Source organism: Perna viridis, chromosome 5 (assembly GCF_037379345.1).
Source record: "Perna viridis isolate PV_CMFRI_1.1 ecotype Kerala chromosome 5, ASM3737934v1, whole genome shotgun sequence".
NCBI classification, from domain to species: domain Eukaryota; kingdom Metazoa; phylum Mollusca; class Bivalvia; order Mytilida; family Mytilidae; genus Perna; species Perna viridis.
In genome coordinates this window covers 16,686,136-16,700,810 of record NC_142449.1, presented here as the reverse complement: position 1 = coordinate 16,700,810, position 14,675 = coordinate 16,686,136, and the positions used below count along the sequence as shown (strand labels likewise).

The window sequence follows — 14,675 nt, the reverse complement described above, 5'->3', positions numbered from 1 at the left end:
ATGTTTATGGCACTTATTCAGCTCAATAATATTCTATTATTTGAGCAAATAAAATGAAGAGCTAGTGTTCAAATAAATCAACAGAAGAATTGAGGGACTCCTTTATGGCCTTGGAAGATATTTATTATATAATAGCATTTAATAAAGTTCTTGCAGTAATGTGTCAAGAAGTACTGAACGTGGTCTGCATGTTCCATTTAATACCTATTAGTCAAAATCTCCATCCTATCATTAATATTTTAGGATTAATAAACAGGGATTTTAACCAAGTAAAATTGGGTAAAATTTCCGGGAAAACTCAAATTGACAAAACGTCTTTACGTTCATTAAAGAAATTATTTTCCTTAGCTAAAATTTGAGTATAATTACAGTGTAAGATAAATACTTTGTTAAAATATTTTTGAATCTAAATGCAAATTAACTTTTGGACAGGTTTAAAAATTTGGGAAAAAGGTGAAATGGAACAAAACATGTAAATGTGTGAAGATATTGTTTAACTATTGACTGCATTTCATGTTCATGATTGACATTCAGTTTAAGGAAATTGCCGCCGAAGTAGACCTATGGTAAGGGACATAACTGTTGAAATCAATGATAAGTTTGTATCATATTCAAGATCACCAAAGCCTATCAAGCCTTCATATGAAACAGAATAAAATCAGTCAAAGTTACTTTGACGCTTACATGAGATTGATGTAAAATGCTGAATACAAAAGTTCCCATGATTTGTATGAGTTGTATCCCTTACCCTAGGTCTACTTTCTTAAACATATTAGGAAAACCCAGTTCTAAATAATATGGGAAATGTATGAATACAGTTTTATTTTACATCATGTAATCTTTTAAACTTTCTTCATGCTACAATTTTCACAAGAATAAAAAAAACTCCAGTACTAACAGCACTTTGATTTTGCATTTAAAAAAAATCTTAAAGATCTTTAATCCCTTTATAAATTAAAATTTTCGATTGATGTAATGATCCTTAAAGGTCCACATCAATGTTATATAGTGGTGTGTATGGCTCCTTTAAAATAACAACAACAACAAAAAACAAACAAACAAACCAAGGATTTCTTTTTCTTTTGATTGATCAAATAATATGGCCAATTGATTTAATATTTTCAGTGAGCGACTCGCGCTCTTTAGAGCCTCTATTTTTTATCAACAAACTTTATTGACATTGATAAATTCATAACAAATAAGCTATGATAAATACAAGTTTTATATCCATGTTATATATAAGTGGTTGTGGAAATGCATTTCATAAAGCTTAGACTCTATAAAAGAAACAAATTTTGAGCAATGACAATGAAAGATTGCATTTGTATGAGTAAGATGCACGCATAAACTTTTATTTACGTGTTAAAATTCTGTATGCAATTGAGACCAGAAACAACATTAGCTATTTGTCGGTTAGCTGCCTTAATAAAAGTGTACTGAAAATTGTATACTAGACTTATTTATACACCTTTCCTATTTAATTTCAAACAATAATGTAAATTAGGTTTTCTATAACTTGGCTTTTTTACATCTTACACAACATGTACAACAGTTACAGTCCAATACACTTGGATCAAAGTTAGGTAGTATGGGGATGTATTTCAGCCATTTAATATCCTTGAGATATTTTGAGATGCCTACTATTTCATAAACGGATTCATCTTCCTCATATTCCACTTCATTGTCTTCCTCAATTTCTACTGCACTACTGGTATCCCACTCTGCTAAACCTCGCTCTAATTTAGAACCTGTAATATTGGTTAAGGATCTTTGATTTTCAAACACACGAGAATGACTTACATGTCTTGAAATAAGGACAAAAATAATTTTATCTCTTCTCTCTTCACTAGAATATATATATATTCTGTTATTCTCAGTCAAAATATTCATGAATATAAGTTTATTTATATTTTAGATACTATTACCCATTTACATTTGTTTCTTTCACGTTCTTTGTTGAGTTTATCGTATTCTAGTCGATTCCATAAATTGTGTTCTTCTTATCCTTGTTCCCTTGATTACCCTCAGAATAAAACAAGTAAAACACCGTTCTTTGTTGAGTTTATCGTATTCTAGTCGATTATATAAATTGTGTTCTTCTTATCCTTGTTCCCTTGATTACCCTCAGAATAAAACAAGTAAAACACCATTAATTGAGAGTTCGTATACCTGATATTGTATTGTCCAGGAAGAACGCTAAGAATCCACCCATCATCGGATTGGTAAGAATTGTCTGTATCAGACTGTCAAGGTCTGATGATCCTGATAAAATACAACATCTAATAAATCAATGATTTTTCTAGATGTTTTCGGATGATTTAATCCTGACACCTGATCTATTTAACTTCGTCATAACCCAAAATGTTTCCGTAAATGTAGTAAAGGAATCGTCGTTGTCTTTCATTACAACTTACAAGTACATGTATTTGTATTTAGATAATTCAAATGAAAATTTCAACAAATATTTAAGGTATAAAACAAAAACTTGTTTTCATTTAACAAGATAAAGGATTTTTTGTAACACACAATTGCTAATTAAAAATTATTTTCTGGTACTATTCCTTTCGAATTTAATTAAGCGGCACAATTCTGGAGTTAGCTTTGTTGTCTTTGCGCTTTGACATGCAAAGAAAACAATGATTATATCGAAGCCATATTTATATACAATACAGTGACCTTATTGTACCTGTGTTTATAGATTCCGGATGCTTCTTGACCCAATTAGGTACCATTAGTCCTATTAACAAAGATATACCAATTACGGCGAGGTTTCTTGAAGAATTAAGATCTATATATTGTAAATTAGATAGTACAAGTCCCAGAAATGTACCAAAGCCGACTACTCCAACTCCTCCAATAACTGGGTCAGGTATTGTAACAAATACAGCTGTGAATTTTCCAATCACTGACATTACTATCAATATAATTCCAAATAACTGATATACCTGTCTACTTGCCACCTAAAATAAAAAAAAGAGTTGATCTTACAACAACTTTAATAAAAATCCATAGGCAACATTAGTCAATTTCTGAGTTTTTTTATTCATTGTTTCCAACCTTCGTGGATCTATTTTATGTTTTCAATAAGTATATCACAGGTTTTTCAACCGACACAAGGAACTCACTCTCAAATACAGACATACTTGTAAAGGATTAATACGTGTAGGTATTTCTCACCCTTTGTATTACGGTAATATGATACAAAAAGCACGGGAAGCTCGATACCCATCCAATAAGTTAAGTAAACCGTTGAATGGGGTCTTTCGTAAAGGATATTGTTACGATATTATTGTCAAATCGTTAAAGATAGAATTTTTTGGTATTAAAATTGATTCGCTCGTAGGGTCTTAACATTAAATTAAAACACTATTTTTGAAATAAGTTTTTGGCATGAAAATAGGTTGTGTCCTTTATTTTATTACCATGATTCTCAACCCCATATGGGATTAAGTAAGATTATTTTATATACGATTGGGAAATCGCTTTTTGTTGATTTAAACTGGTCTGGAGCCGGCATGTTTACTGCTAGTAGTCTTTAATATATGTAATGTATATTCATTTCCTTGATTTCCGTTGTAGCAAAAGAGTCAGACCTTTTTGAACTGATTTTTAGATGTGTTTAATTGCGCTGTATTTTTTTCCAGAGAGGTCAGATTTAAATATGGGGTTGTGGTCACGTCAAAGTACTTCAACCCCGCCGCATTTTTGCGTCTATCAGGAATTTCTGGCCTCTGTAAGTATTGTTTCTTTTTCACCTTTAGTTTATTTTTATGTTACTTGAGTATTTATGGGTAACTGTACTTTTCGCTGTACCTGTGTATAATGATGATTTGGGACCAACTGCAGCCTGTCCTGTGGTACGAGGGTTTTCTCGACGTTCATGGAAGACCAATGGGTGGCCCTGGGCTGATATTTTTATCACAGAGGGGTTGTTGACTCTTTGACGTATACACCATACATATTCTCGTTATATCAGAAAATAGCAAAAGTCAGGAACGCGGAAAAACGTAACCAGAAAAGTCGATCTCTCTTTACCAATTCTTATTAAGGTCTTGTTTGTTTGTTGTTTTTTTTTGTGATTTGCTATTTGCTTTTTGGCATCTGTTAATATTTTTAACATCAAATTAACATATAATGCCATTTGCTTATATCGTTGTAACACTTCAATATTGTTTACCTTTGTCATTCCAATTGTTCCTATGTTACCACCATAAGTAGTAGTGGCATGGCCTGCCCCAAAAAAACCCGCTACCATACTCATGAATCCCTCACAAGTTATTCCACGGTTTACAGCATGCACAGGTGGTGGTGGGACGTGTGACATTTTGGCACATGCGTAATAATCAGCTATTGAATCGATGATTGATGTTAGAGTGGCGGTGACAAACGCGACGAAAACACCTCCGTCAAAGTCTATCTTTCCAAATTGACCTACAAAAGACAGCCATGCTTACAAATATGAAGGTATGGTAAAGAGGGTCGTCAACATTCATGTGATTTCAAGGGGAATTAGACAAAAATTAATAGCAAGGAAGTCATCAAGAGATTTTTAATTTTTTTTTGTTTCATTCGGATGATAGGTATTTTCATCCTTTTTCTGCTTTAGATACAGAAGAGTTTTAAATGAAAAAAAATGTGATTCATTTGTTCCAAGAAAGTTGAATTTGTTCATAAGTTATCCTTTTCTAATAGTGCGTACATAGGAATTGACTTACCCGGATATGGGAAATAGAACCAAGGTGTTTTGGAGATAGTGTTTATGCCATAATCGGCTCTGGCTTTGTACTGTGGACTCTTTGGATCATCAGAAAAATAACCAGTACTAGTCAATATCCCCGAAAGTGACCATCCTATCACCATTGATAATAATATCTGTGTAGACAAAATATTGCATTCTCTTGTATTTTTTTATTTGGTTGTCTGTTTTTCCTCATGTTAAGTGCCATTCAAAGACCGCCAGGCTGAAAATCTGGATCATCCTTATTTCTTTTTATAACATTTAATTTGTATATTATTTGCTTGTTTATTATACATGTGTGCAGTTAACTTTGCCACTTTATAACTTATATTACTTTATATCTTATATTACTTTTTTATCATTCACTTTGATTTTTATCAAAAAATGTTCAATTTTCGACATGCAGACAAACATGGACAACTTACTGCCAATACTTGTTGAAGCGGGAATCTGATGACACGGAAACCATTTTCTCTGCTCCAAAAGGGCAATGGCATAGCCCAGCCCCCTAAATATACTGCTAATATTATTGCTACTGTTGCTGTTCTGTCGTGAAATAGACATCAATCAAGTGACAGTATACATTTTACTTTTGACGGTTTTACGCTACATTCTCCAATTTAATGAATTATAGCATCATTACCAAGGTAAAATTATATGTAATGACAAAGAACACAAAACCAAATCACCCCTAAAGTAATCTTACTTCAAAACTTCATTATACTAAAAACCAAAACCAAACAAAAACTAGCAGTTCACAGTTCTCAATGAGGTGTACACCGATATATTAACGTAGTCTTTAATAGTGATATTTGAAGACGATAAGAGAGACAAGGCATACCCTACCAATAAATCTTACATACATTCATTTTGAAAAGGACAGGTTGCTGGTTGTTTCTATCATTTTATATCTTGACATTGTTGTTAACATGACTATTTTGATTTCAATTTTTGAAACAATATACTAGTACCTACATTGCAGATATGCCCCAATGAGCGCTACATAGGTCTGTCATAACAGAGTAAAATTCTATTCCCAGGAGTAGGAGCATAGGTATTACTGTAATGGGACCTACAAATTTCAATAAGAGTCCTACCAATCCGGTCATCCCTATCAACATATGTAGTAATCCAGCAAAAACAAGACTACCTTGTAACTGAAAAAAAAACAAGGGTCATTAATCAATAGAAATGAAGTTGATAACATAACACATAAAAAAAAATAAAAGTTTTATGTTTCAGTCTTAATGAGAATCAGGCAGTGGGGTAAAACATGATAAAAAAACAACTACCATTTTAAAGTGTAATTTGACTATTTGCACCACCAGAATCATGGAAAAAAGAATAGATTTTCCATATCATTTTGTAAATGCAGAGATCAAATAATGGTCAATAGAAAGCATCCTTGAGTAAATTATGTTATCAGCTCGGTTGGTTTTTGTCATGCATGCTTCTGATTTTTCGTAGTTTGCCTGAAATTTACAAAAAAACTTACACTCAACCATTTTTATTTTAGTTTACACAATAATAAGTGAGCCCAAACTTATCATTGAATGATAAACATGTGATACATATTTTGTAATAGACGGGGAAAATGTTGTTAAATTTGGAAATGTATTTGTTTAAATTAAAAACAAAATTGGTAGACAATATTCTGTTTAAAAAAAGAACACATTTGAATTTCGTGGACAATCCCGTTCTACAATTTACTTACTATTAATGTTTATTCATGTTTTTTTTTAAAGATTAATCTGTTGGACATGACTCAAATATGTATCGTTTTTTTTTTACTTTGTATACAATATCATTTACTTCCTTGTTATTGATAGAAGGAATACCTTGAGTTTACGATGAAAATTGTATAATGATATCACTTTATGAAATGTATTATGAGTAAATATGAACTATTATTTTAATTGTAAAGGAGTCAATGTCCTTGCATGTCATATACTCCTGATTCTTAAGGTATTGCTATAATAGACAACTTAGCAGAAATCAGAAGGAGATTAACATGACACAAATTCCTTCATCAGTTCATTTTACAAATAATTTGTTGTCATTAAGTTGTTTTTTTTGTAGTGCTTGTCATGCTTTGAGCTCACAAAATACCTTGTTTTAGTCATGTTTTGAATGGCTAAACGAAAAAAAAGATACTTTATAAATCTAAATATTTCAAACGCAAACCAAGATGACTTGATTTAATACTTTTATCGTAAACCATATATTTTCTGATAAGAAATCATTTATACGGCATGTATACAATTTGAGATTTAAACAGTAATGGCAGGGTATAGCTATCCAAGACTTTTGTTATTTATCCAGAAGCTATGACACTCTACTTTAATAGTCTCTTTTTGCAATGTTCAGAATTGTAAGCCCATTTTCTAACTTATGCAGATCAGCCCATAAACTTCAATCCGGACTTCAATAGTGGAATCCTGGTTATTGGTACTTTTCTGCTATTTTTTCTCTATAACAATTTGCATGTTGAGAACATTCTAGTCACGCGGGTCCAGTCTAGACATTCTCTTATATGCGCTGGAGGTTTCATGTTGTTCCATATAGGACTTTCAGTGATTCCATTGCCTCCGGTCAAATCAGTTTAGAATACAATAATGAGGACTTCGTCTCCTTTTATCTTAAATACAACAGTGCTACACAGGTATTTACCAATCTTAATCTTGGATTTATAAAATTATTCCTCAATTCTTCAATTCCAAAGGTCTTATTCCCAAAGGCAAATATCATCTCTGGAACAAAGATGGTACTCAATTGTTAGTGTCTCATATACTTTTTATCACTGTATCACTCTATTATACTTTCAATCTTAAATTAAGTCTCAATTGTAAGGTTAAACAAAACGTTTTCATTTATAATACTTAGATATTGGTGACGCAAGGCATAATCAGTATAATAAGTTAAAAACGGATACACATTATAAATTACTATAAATGTAAATAGAACTTTGTTAATTTTATATCTTCAAATAGTGTGCTACATCTTAGACTATACCAGTACTATTATTGTTGGAGACTTCCGTAGGACATGACCATTCTGGTAGAGAAGCTAAAGCTAATATCGGTATAACATAAGCTGGTGTGGGACCTTGGAAAACTGGCAATCTTGAAATAAAAGCAAAGACATAAAATTTTGTTTTAATTTAGTTTAAAGTTCTTATGGAGTTGATATGACCAATAATTTACGTATAAAACAGAATATGTATTATCTTTTTATATTAAAAAGAATGAACAAATAAAGAAGTTATATTTTATCTGATCAACTTAATGATTAGATACAATAGGAGATAGATAAACAATCAATAAAAAATGTGGTCTTATTTGGTCACTATTTCCATGCTACAATCGATAGTTATTCATCACAACGTGGGTAAATTAATTAGTATTTTGTATTTATATATAAATCTTTCTATGCAGTGTCATTTCTCCCACTCTCGTCAGTGTGTTAGAAGTATATAATCATTTTGTAGTGCAACGACACATTTAGTAACACTAACATATCGAGAAGTAGTTATAGACTAATATTCTTACGCTGTTGCTTGTATGTCACGCGGGGACATAGAAACTAGCGATAATTTCAGTCTCACTCAACTGGCGTGAGATTAAAAACTATCGTATAGAAAGATCAAAGGAATTTTAAACAAAATAGCGATAATAGAAGATATATCGTACTAACCTGACACCAAACGTCACTTGCAGAAAGGTTGTCAACCCAGACAAAAAAATTGTCGTAGCTAAAAGTTGGGCTTGTAAAGCTTTATCTGGCTCTCCGCAAACCGACCCTGAAACTAACACTGCTGTAACTACACAGCCTGGTAATGATGTTAGTACTTGCTTAAATAAAATAACAATATACTCTATATTTTATACCGAAATGTTCCTCAATATCAAGTTATAACATCCCATCATTATCATTTAGGCAATTAAAAGTTATTTGTGGGATGAAGCTACTCCAGCAATGCTAGAGGTTGTCTGGCAAGCTATTTTCTGACTTGGTGCCATCCTGACCTCTAGCATCTAACATGTTGAAAGCCATCGCAAATGTGAATTAGCTAATCATGTGTTTTAAAATATTTTTAGTCTTTTATTTACATTAAAGAAGTTTAACTTACCGGAAATCGAGCGATAAAAATCCTAAATATTTGTTAAATACCTAGAAAGCATTAGTAATAAAGACAGTTGTGAAAATGACCAGCCATTTTAAATTAGGTCACTTTTTTACGGAATGCAATATGTTTTTGACAAAACGGATCGAGTGTTATGCAGTATGGCGCTCGGAAGTAAGAGGTTGGGGTATGGAGGAACGGAATTCCAACCTCTTACGTTGTAGGAGTAAGATAAAGCATAAAATACATTGTTTAATTGCAATGACGAATAATATTATCGGTCTTTAACCAGAGACTGACAGATTTACGGCAATTTTATAAATTCAAAGAAAACTAGCATCTATATTTAAAATGGAAATTACCTGCATAGCAAACAGAACGGTTAGCAAAACCGGCGGCGAATCACTGACTTTGTAAACCAATTTCCAACTTTCTAAATCAATATCAATGTTTTTCTCTGGATCTTCGCCGTTCTCCTTCTCTTCAACCACTTTTGACAGTGGAAATCCATTTTCTCCTGACTTACATGATGATACAGACCTTCGTTGTGATGGTAACTCAATAGGTATTGTGGATGATATTGAGCCATTTCTCAGCATAAAAACTGGGTTCTACAATTACAATTCATACCATAAAAACATCTAAATACTTTATATTTGATTTTTTTTCAAAATATCTCTTCAAGATATACTGTGGAAACACGATTTATATAAACATTTACAATAAGATATTTCCAAATGTTAGAATGCTAAATAAGAGTTTTAAAGCAACATCTTCTTTATCAAATGTGATGTGATGTATTTCTACTGACAAATGACATTCCAATTGTAATATATTTGGGAGTACGTCAACGTGAAGAGTGTTGGACATTTTTGATGATTGGGGGTTTTTACGGTCTTGACTATCCTTACGGATCTCGCACGGGGATTCTGTTAGTAAATGTCTGTGGTTGGAGTTAGTGGTTGGAGGTAGCGGACCCCAGCCTGCTGGGATACTCGACCGAAAAACTCACTCAGAGTATGTCCTAGTAGCGGCTAGGCTGCTATGTTGACGCTCTGGCCTACTCCCAGATCCCACGTAGGCCAGAGCGTCAACAGATTTTGATGCTTTATATATTACAAGCCAACCTATTGATGTAATCGGAATTATCCCTCTGTTCACTACAATGATGCTTCACCATTATGACGCAGGCGTAATAGCAGACCATATATTTGAAATACAAGAATACCAATCACATAAATATAGCAAATTGTGGTATACTGTACACGTGTTTCAAGTTGTTATCTCTCATTAGCAGCGTTTGGATTTAGGAAGTTCAAGATAGAAAAATAATTGTATTCAGGGAAAGTATACCGATGAAATTTTATTACTTCACAATCCTCGAATTGATGAATATCTTGATAAAATCTCCCCTTTTGAATATTAAATAAATAGACAATAAATAAATAAATGAATGAATAAATAGGCAAATAGATAAAAAGATATATAAATAGATAAATAAATAAATAAATGAAAATTCAGGGAATTTGATTTCTTTGTCTTTAATCGGGATATACTAGATGAAAGAGTAATTTCATTGCCATACTATACGGAATACACGTTGATTTTATTCAGTATTGTTTATTTATTACTGGAAATAATCCATCAAGTCCTTAAATTTTCTGGTTTGCGCTATCGTAAAAAAGTCATTTGGAAACAGTTGGGGGTAATTCGTAGCAAATTGACAAGTGGGCGTACATCGTTATCACGAGGATATCTTCGTTCAGTTCGTCGTAGTGTTCTGTTTTCTTATTATTCAAGAAAGGTTAGTAAGCAACTCGGAAGTTGTTTCTGGAAAAACTGAGAATGCTTTCAGCACTGGTACGTTAGTTCGATGCTCTACTTTTTATGTGTGTTTTTTGCTGTTGGTGTTTTTACCTAACAAGAATAATACTTCCTATGTTAGTGTTTCTTTGAAGTATGAGTGGCACACTTACCTTAAGTTTTAAATGTAATATAATTTCCAAGCTACTGTATGACTTTGTTGGTATTGTTCTGGTTTGTATTTGTTCTGTGTTTATTCCTTAGATAATGAAATCTATATCTATATTTTTGGCTCAGCCTTGATTGTACCATTGATATTTGATTGTGCTTACCATTACTCCAACGTACGAGGAAATGACATACGTTTTACTTTTCTTCTGTTTCATCTCAAGTGTTGCTTATTAAAGCAAGAATCGTAAAACCACAATGCCAGTGCACCTGGCACATCCAATCAAATTGCATTTAGTAGTTACTATAGACGCACACACACACATAGTTAAATTTGAGACTTAGAATTGAAAATGGATAAGAAAATAGATATATCTTAGAGGAAGAAGTAAGTGCTAAAGGACGGTGTCCTCATCAAAATCAAGCTGTATTTTTCTTGTCATGTACTGCAGATGAAGACAAGAATAGCAAAAAAGACATATATATTAATTTACGTTGTAAAGACAGATACATTTCCTAATACCTAATTGTTTTCAAAAAGTTGGTTATTTTTCATTCTCTATTTTGAAATCTGCTCTGAAATCAGCTTCATAAGAGTGAAGAACTGTTAAAGATTGTTCTCTTTTAAATATCTATTGAATGGTTAACAATTTACAGCTTCATCACAAAGATTGTTGCAGAAACGTCAAAATAACTATCCTGAATCGAAATTTCCTCTGAATTTTTTAATAGCAATTTTTATGTAAACGTGAAAGTGCATGCACATATCAGTATACATGTTCCCAATTTAAAAAAAAATGGTTTTGGATATTTGGACATTTGTTTGGTACATACTTCTATCTTAAGATGGATTTATTCTATCAGAGACACAGAATGGTAAATGTGTGTCCAGTACTGCAAAACCGACATTTACTGACGTATACTGTTTTGGAATCACAAAGTTAGACATTAAATGATACAAAATAATTTAATAGTTAATTTCAAACATGAACAGTATTTACTTGGATATAAACGATGAAGAAATTTAAAATATAAACATAATATGTTACAATTAATACATCACATGATATACTAGTTTGTTATTTAAACACAATTTTTGATATTATTCTGGTCATGCTTAATGCTGAAGCGATATTAATGTATTTATAAAATCATTATATGTCAGAACTCATATAGTATAAACATTTACAAACTTGTCATTGTGACATAATCAACCACAATTGCATGCATAATAATTAAAGCTGCATTAGCTGCCAAATTTGTTCAGTTTTGATTCCACCGAATTTTGCTGATTCAGTGAAATAAGTTAGTAGTAATGCAATTGAAGCAATAAATCTCGATAATACCTACAGAATGTTGTGAAGACAACGTTTTTTTTTAATCAGAGAAGATCGATAGCTCTGATCTAATTATTTTTCGCCATTACTTCCGAAGATTGCAGACAGATCTGGGCTAAAAATACTTTAACCTTGGTAAAAAAAAATAACAATAACGAATATACAGGTAAGCACGTGTCTTGTTTTCATTTCATTTAATATATTTCTTGATTAGTTTTCAGGCAATAATGACCATATTTCTGCCACATTATATCACAATGCGTAAATTTTAAAAGGATCCTTGCGTTATATTCGCAACTTTTTCTTTTACGGCTTGAATCCATCGGTCTTCCTCGCCTTTGAATAACAACTTTCGCTTTGCAATCCGATTTGTTATTAAAGAAGCGACCTTTACAGTACAGGCGCGGATTAAGGTTACCAGAAGTCACATGCATACGTATTTATCGAGGTCGATTTTTTGTCTTGTAAGGCAATAAATATAAGGACACCTATTTCATGTATTTAATGCATTTTAGTTGTGAATATCAAATGAAATTATACAGGATAAGTAAAATTTAGTAGAAATAATTAAAAGTTAAGGCATATTTCAATAGAAACAAACATTTACGAAATGACAGCTAATGCAGCTTTAAAACAAAAACCAAATGGTATCAGCATAACCAGTTTATATTTGTATGAGACTAGCCTTGTTAGAGTTCAATGATTTCACCGTTGCCACATGGATAAAACCGAAAATAACTTTTTATATTGAAGGTAATTAATTCAGTCTGTCTAAAATAAAAAAAAAGGTATATATTTTAATTTATGACTATTGTATACTAATCAGTAGAATGATAAAAAGTGGAGTGGCCTTGACTATTTGCAGAAGATAAATGGTTAGTAGATATCCAAAGGAATTTCGAGAATCGAAATCATCAATGCGATCAAAGCTTGAAAAAACTTCTATTTCCCCTAAATTAAAAAAGTAAAAAAAAATATTGCTCTTATTGATCACTTATTTTGAATTGACACTACACAAATATTAAACTTACTATTTCGCCTTTGGATTCATCATAGTCTTCAGAGTTCGTATCTTCACTATTCCTTGACTTAATAGAAAATCTTCTATTTCTAACAGCATTAATACCTTCCACTAGCGAGGGTCGCCTACCGTAACCACTAGAAAACACTTCCATAATTTAAAAAACACCGAACAAGACCCTATATATGTTGGTCAATATAGACTAAAATTTAGAGACTCGTTAGTAGTATATCCAGCTTTATTGTATAAGATATTAAAGGTAACCACTACTTGGTATTCGTCTCAATGAATATATATGTAAGTCCTGAATTAGTTAACCTATATATGTAAACATTGAATTGAAAATCGCCTGGGGCTCTATCTACCAGTTTTGATTTGATATGATTGTTAATGTGTTTTTTATGTTCAATGTGCTGACTGACATATTGTCCCTTCGATGGAGTCTTCTTGCTGTCTAACAACCAATTGGTACCTACAATGATAATGAGAAATCTGATATTTGCTCACATTTGAAACTGACTTTAGACAATTTTTTAATTAATTTTTAACATTAGTTTAGATATAACAGAATTGATTTTGAAGATATTTAAGTCACAATCATTGATTTATCTAATGGTCGAAAATTCAGGCGACGCTTAAAAAATTTGTTTTAATATATAACAGTTGTGTCAGTTATAATGCTATTGTTAAATATATATGAAACATTTATTTGACAATATTATGCTTATATGATAAAAACAATTTAAGATCATAAAATATGTATCGGAACACAAATGTGAAATTTATTCCATAGTAATAACGACTTTAAACAATGAAATCTTATAATACAACGATAAATCTAACATTGCGCTTAAATGTATCAACAATCTATAAACAATAAGAACATTAAACTACATCCTTCAGGAATTAATCATATACTAATTTGCGCGCTTTATGAAAGCACATCTGACATATGTTCAATAATTTCAAAAGCTGCTTATTTGAAGACTATAGAACCTTTTAGATGATGTTATCAAACATCTATCCTCTTCCAGTACCGATAGATGATTTTATAACGATCACTTAGCTAACTAGGCGGCTTCTATTTCATTTTAAGATATAAACACATCAGAGCATCCTATCTAAATATATCTCGGATGGTTATATCTACACATGAAAAAGAAAAAAAACACCGAACCTGTATGCAAACAAATGTTTTCATGCTTTTTGTCGAAGACTTTGGACTAGAATAACTAACACATTTACAAACAACAGAAGTAAGATTAAGTTTCAAGACCGTTTAAAACAAGTTTGTGTATTGGTCTTCAATTCGCCAAAAACTTCATTGACAATTTTGAACCAGGGACTTATATTACATGGAATGTTCTTTCATAACAAAGTCTTTATAATTAAAAATATAACTGTATTCCAGTCTTTAAACTAGGTAAACATAGAGCCTATAAAGTTTACATTTGACTTATGCATACCACAGGAAAGAGAATTTAT

At 31.7% G+C, this 14,675-nt stretch overlaps 1 protein-coding gene across 1 annotated transcript; it reads right to left on the bottom strand.

Annotated features, from left to right (window-relative positions):
• Positions 1-1,306: 1,306 nt before the first annotated feature.
• On the bottom strand, positions 1,307-13,344 carry LOC148616278 (solute carrier family 23 member 1-like). The gene is made up of 12 exons (XM_088581583.1): positions 13,201-13,344; positions 9,224-9,472; positions 8,432-8,589; positions 7,751-7,860; positions 7,409-7,488; positions 5,714-5,895; positions 5,164-5,284; positions 4,716-4,872; positions 4,178-4,431; positions 2,687-2,960; positions 2,170-2,262; positions 1,307-1,748 (listed from the first exon to the last, which is right to left on the bottom strand). Exons 1-12 carry the CDS (start codon positions 13,342-13,344, stop codon positions 1,510-1,512), a joined length of 2,061 nt encoding a protein of 686 aa, XP_088437709.1. The 3' UTR covers positions 1,307-1,509.
• Positions 13,345-14,675: the final 1,331 nt, after the last annotated feature.